General features: G+C 37.3%; 1 protein-coding gene across 1 annotated transcript in view; it reads left to right on the plus strand.

The window, feature by feature from the left end:
* LOC107587202 (histone-lysine N-methyltransferase NSD2-like) overlaps window positions 1–6,327 on the plus strand; it is a 38,239-nt gene that overhangs the window by 18,528 nt on the left and 13,384 nt on the right. Inside the window, 7 exon segments of the mRNA XM_016274878.1 lie at window positions 2,213–2,336; window positions 2,443–2,643; window positions 3,482–3,661; window positions 3,777–3,933; window positions 4,034–4,239; window positions 5,257–5,369; window positions 5,449–5,718. Of these exon segments, the coding sequence (XP_016130364.1) occupies window positions 2,213–2,336; window positions 2,443–2,643; window positions 3,482–3,661; window positions 3,777–3,933; window positions 4,034–4,239; window positions 5,257–5,369; window positions 5,449–5,718 (1,251 nt within the window).

Genomic DNA, 6,327 nt, shown 5'->3' on the forward strand with positions numbered 1-6,327 from the left:
AAATTATATAATTTACATTTGCCATTTCCAACATTAGTCTTAATATGTAAATTACATGCAAATTTGAATGCTTTATAAGTTGCGAAATGAAAATGTATAACACAAATTGATTTGATATGTGTAACATGTCCAAGGTAGTTAATGGTAGCATAATGATCATTTAAATGCTATTTGTCCTAAATGCATTTAGACTAACAGTTAGAACCCTTAGGATTGCATTTTCATCATGACGCCATGGGATATGTGTAGCAAAATTCAATTTGAAAATGCATTCCGAGCTGACCACGCCCACCCTCCGTCAATCATTGCTTCAAGGCAGGGATTGGCAGAAGCGTGTTACGTTTGGATCGTTTGAAACATGGCGGCTGGAGATCTGATAAGATCGTCGAATTCACTGGCAGATGAAGTGGAGCGTGAACAGTAATATTTGTTCACATAAAGACAACAAATTCATATGCAAGCATCGGAGTGAAAAAGTATAGAGTAACTGCAAGTTTATCTTTCACAATTTTTTATTTGTGACTGTATGTGTCTTTATATCTCACAGTGTACATTTTAATCTTTTATCTCTCAAAATATGACAGTCTCAAAATGTTACTTTTTATCCTGCAACTGTGACTATAACTTACCATGTGACTTTATATCTCACATTGTAAAGTTAAATATTGCAATGTTGCAATGAATTTCCGACTGTATTTCTCATAACTAGAAACTTATTTGGTCATATTTGTGACGTTATGTCTCACATTGAGACTGTTTTTTGTATTCGCAATTTTTTTATCTCAAAATATATCTTTTATATCTCACAATGTAAACTTAAATCTTTAATATTTCAAGTAACTTTAACGAACGACCGACCGACCGATCGAACGTAACCGAACGTCTTGAGCTTTCAAAAGTCTAAATGCATTTAGGACAAATAGCATTTAAATGATCATTATGCTACCATTTCTGCTTGGACATGTTACACATATCAAATCAATTTGTGTTATACATTTTCATTTTCATTTCGCAACTTATAAAGCATTCAAATTTGCATGCAATTTACATATTAAGACTACTGTTGGAAATGGCAAATGTAAATTATATAATATGATTTTCATTTTACTTTTGCACCAAACTTTGCACGTATGGGTAATGGAAAATGTAAATTTAAATACAGAAATACAATGCCATTTTGAATATTGCATTGCCATTTTGCATATTGCATTTTAAATTGAATTTCACTACCTATATGCTTCCATATGGGTGTGTGTTCACGGTGTGTGTGTGTTCACTGCTGTGTGTGTGCACTAAGGATGGGTTAAATGCAGAGCACTAATTCCTAGTATGTGTCACCATACTTGGCCACGTCACTTTTTTCACTTTAAAAATCTTCGTTTGTGTTCTACTGAAGAAACAAAGTCACCTACATCTTGGATGCCCTGGGGGTAAGCAGGTAAACATAAAATGTTCATTTTTGGGTGAACTATGCCTTTAAATACTAAACTAAATGAAGGTAATAGACGAGACACACCTGAATCAAATGAACACAATCAAACAAGGAAGAAACAAAACAGGAACACAAGTCTGACAGGTATATTAGGACACACCTCAAATGTTTCTTCTGTTTCCGAAGGCATGTGAGAAGCAGGGAGATCTCCTTCTGTGCAAAGGGCAATGCTGTGGGGCGTTCCATCGACAATGCACTGGCCTGAACGTGTTATACATTTTCATTTTCATTTCGCAACTTATAAAGCATTCAAATTTGCATGCAATTTACATATTAAGACTACTGTTGGAAATGGCAAATGTAAATTATATAATATAATTTTCATTTTACTTTTGCACCAAACTTTGCACGTATGGGTAATGGAAAATGTAAATTTAAATACAGAAATACAATGCCATTTTGAATATTGCATTGCCATTTTGCATATTGCATTTTAAATTGAATTTCACTACCTATATGCTTCCATATGGGTGTGTGTTCACGGTGTGTGTGTGTTCACTGCTGTGTGTGTGCACTAAGGATGGGTTAAATGCAGAGCACTAATTCCACTAATGTTCATTTTTGGGTGAACTATGCCTTTAAATACTAAACTAAATGAAGGTAATAGACGAGACACACCTGAATCAAATGAACACAATCAAACAAGGAAGAAACAAAACAGGAACACAAGTCTGACAGGTATATTAGGACACACCTCAAATGTTTCTTCTGTTTCCGAAGGCATGTGAGAAGCAGGGAGATCTCCTTCTGTGCAAAGGGCAATGCTGTGGGGCGTTCCATCGACAATGCACTGGCCTGAACGAGCCTCCTGCAGGGAAATTTTTATGTCAGGAATGCACGTCTGGTAAGAGCCGGCTTCATAATTCAAACTTCAACAATTAAAAAAAATCGTGATGTAATTTTACAGTTTTACTGCTCTTTGACAGCTGGTTTTGTGAATGTTTTACTAGGTATACACTCATGCTTTTCTTGTAAGAGCCTGGCTGAGGATGTCAGGCGCTGTATGCTTCCAGGATGTGGGAAGTTCTACCATGGGGAGTGTGCTGCCAGCCATGCACCCACAGTACCTCTGAACCGGGCTTTTCGTTGCCCTCTCCACGCCTGCCTGTCGTGTTTCATCACAAACCCTACCAATCCATCTGTATCTAAAGGTTTGTTGTGCTTAGAGCAGTTACATTCTACATCAGGTGATGCTACATATGACGGCTGGTTCACACTGTCCCAACAAAAACCAACAACTTCATCTGAGAACTGCAGGTTGGTGGCAAAAATATATTTTTCGTGAGTAATATTACATCCATAAAATGTGGGCAAGGTGTTATTTTTAATTACTACAGGTTTAAACATTTGAAAATACAGAAATTCACATTTGTTTCTGTAGATTTGGTAGGGCAATTTACCTTATGACAACAATGTTTGGATGTTGCTTTTGTTGGGGCAGTGTTTATTAGCATTGGTACACGACACAATTTAAAAAATCTGAACTGTTTTCAAAACACTAGGCATCATACACATGCAGACTTTGTAAATGGTTACACAGAAAAACTGTCAAACGTGCCTCATTGTTAGGAGATGCTTGACAAAAGAAAATGATGTGTTCTAAAATCAGCACAAAATAATCAAACTTCAACTGGATTGAATCCTAGTATGAAGATTAAAAATCTTTGGTCTGTGCCAATCATACACCGCACAATCCTCTGTAAAATCTGCAGACTGACTATGACTTTTGGTAACTAAAATTTATTAACTAACCTGCTACAGACTGCAAATCAGGACAAAAATCATTTTTGTCTTAATTTTAAAATAACACTAAACTAAAATCAATCATTTTAAATGGTAAAAGTGACTTTAGGCATCCTTATATATATATAAAGCCGATAACAAATATAGTACCAATATATCATGCTAACAAACATGTTACGGCATCTAAATCACACATTTTAAATTTGCATGCTTTTATTATGAAATTCCCTGTATTTTGTGTCTCAGGCCAGCTAACCCGCTGTATCAGATGCCCTGTGGCATATCATGCCAACGATTACTGCATACCTGCTGGGAGTGTCGCACTCACCGACAGCAACATAGTGTGTCCCAATCACTTCACACCAAGAAAAGGCTGCCGCAACCACGAGCATGTCAACGTCAGCTGGTGCTTCGTCTGCTCCGAAGGTTAATTCGGCTGCCTTGGACACATTTCCATTACAATTTGAACCTCTGATTTTATGTGCAATAAACCATTTATTTTAAATGGCTTTACAAATACTGGATTCACTTCTCTCTACAGGAGGTAGTTTGCTGTGTTGTGAGTCATGTCCTGCGGCATTTCACAGAGAGTGTCTGAACATCGACATGCCAGAAGGCAGCTGGTACTGCAACGACTGTCGTGCTGGAAAGAAACCGCACTACAAGGAGGTAGTATGGGTGAAAGTTGGCCGTTACAGGTCAGCAACCACAACCCACTCTTAACTTCCTTCCCAATGTCATCAATTCCTGGCTTTTACAATCATTGTACACAACAGTTTCTGCTGTACTCTTTGATAGATGGTGGCCAGCAGAGGTTAGCAATCCCAAAGACATTCCAGAGAATATCCTACGCATGAGACATGATGTCGGAGAGTTCCCGGTTCTTTTCTTTGGCTCTAATGACTACCTGTGGACTTACCAAGCCCGTGTTTTTCCTTACATGGAGGGTGATGCCAACAGTAAAGAGAAAATGGGAAAGGGAGTTGACTCTACCTATAAGAAAGGTAGCTTTTGTAACCGATTTCATTTTGCTATTGGTAATGCGAGTGCACTGTTGCTTTTCTAAGCATTTTTAGCTCCGTGAACAATAAAACTGGTGTTATAATCGATAAATAAAATTATGACCATTCATGTTATTGCCCATATTAATGTTCTACACTACTCTGTATAAATGCATTTCAAATAAAACGGAAAGCAGAAAGTCAATCATTTTAAATGCTACAATTTAGGAAAATCAATTTAAACATCACAAAATTGTAATGTACAGTATGAAAGCTAGATATTCATTTTGAGATTTGCTGAAGATTTAATTTATTAAATTATTAATAACAGTCAAGGCTTCTAAATATTACCTTTTAAATGAATATTTATCCAAAAATGAAAATTGTCGTCATTTACTCACCCTCATATCCAAACCTGTAAAACTTTCAGTCTTCTGTGGAAAATAAAATATTTTAAAGAATGTCTCAAAAGTCAATGTCAAAGCCAAAACATTGACTTTCATTTTACAGACTAAAAACATTTTTCAAAATATATTTTGTTTCATAAAAGAAAGTTAAATAGAATCCAAGTTAGGTGACAGCAAAGATATATAAAATGCGTAAATAAGGGAAATGAGCATGTACAATTACATATCCAATAGTGACTTATACCCATAAATGATATCTTCAATATCTGATTGAATATATGATTCAATATCATATTGGGCTGAGAACCAATATGATACAGACATATCATGCATCCCTAATAAAATCCAATGGATTTACATTGAAAAAGAGACCTGAACCGATCTAGGGATCGGACTTAGTGCAACCACCCTAGAAGCTGCATAGAAACATACTACAACATCTGGAACTCCTTACCAACCGCATAGAAATGCCTTGACAACCATTCACAACATTCTAGCATCCCGAAGGCAACTTGTGTAAAAATATGATTGTTTTACATGCTGCTTGGTGTAGCTGAAGTCAGTGCTCAAATGAAAAATGATTGCTGAAATCCAAATGTTCAATGTGGTTCAGCACTGGAAGAAGCTGCAGTAAGATTCAAAGAACTGCAGGCTGAGAAAGAACTGCGGCAGCTGCAGGAAGACCGACTAAATGACAAGAAACCTCCACCATACAAACATATTAAGGTACATGCTGCTATGAGACACACTATGAGATTGATCGCTAGCTTTATATAGTGACATCTTAACTTGGTCAATTCCATAGGTGAACAAACCGATTGGCAAAGTGCTGATCATTTCAGCAGACCTTTCAGAGATTCCACGCTGCAACTGCAAAGCGATGGACGAGAACCCCTGTGGTATGGACTCGGAGTGCATCAACCGAATGCTGCTGTACGAGTGTCACCCACAGGTGTGTCCTGCAGGTGAGCGCTGCCAGAACCAGTGCTTTACCAAACGACAGTTCTGCCAGGTGGAGATCTTCAGAACGTTGTCTCGAGGCTGGGGGCTGCGCTGTGTGCACGACATCAAAAAGGTAAAGCATTTAAATCCGAATCAGAAGAGCTTTATTACCAAGTATGTTTACACACACAAGGAATTTGACTTGACGACAGGAGCTTCCAGTGCAGAAGAAAGTACAAACAGTGCAGACATATATAGGAATAGCACAGTAGGGATGTCATATAACACTAATATAATAAAAAAGAAAAATTGAATGATGTACTATATACAGAAATAGAAGTATAGGAAAAAATAAAATTGTTTAGATAAATGTACAGATATATTTATTAGTGTGCAGATATGTTATTTACAAAGTGTGCAGTTTAATATAAATATAACTGTTAGTTGTGATGGATGATGTATAATTATGAAAGATTAATTGTTCAGACTGAATATAGCCTGTGGGGAAAAAAACTGTTCTTGTGCCTGGCTGTTTTGGTGGTCAGTGCTCTGTAGCGCCGACCAGAAGGCAACAGTTCGAAGAGAGAGTGGGCTGGGTGTGAGGGGTCCAAGGTGATTTTTTTAGCCCTTTTCCTCACTCTGGAGATGTAAAGATCTTGGAGGCTGGGCAGAGGGGCACCAATAATCCTCTCAGCAGTCCTGACTGTCCGTTGTAGTCTCTTGATGTCTGATTTGGTAGCTG

This window comes from Sinocyclocheilus grahami, unplaced genomic scaffold (assembly GCF_001515645.1).
Source record: "Sinocyclocheilus grahami isolate Dianchi unplaced genomic scaffold, SAMN03320097.WGS_v1.1 scaffold91.1, whole genome shotgun sequence".
In the NCBI taxonomy this organism is placed as follows: Eukaryota; Metazoa; Chordata; class Actinopteri; order Cypriniformes; family Cyprinidae; genus Sinocyclocheilus; species Sinocyclocheilus grahami.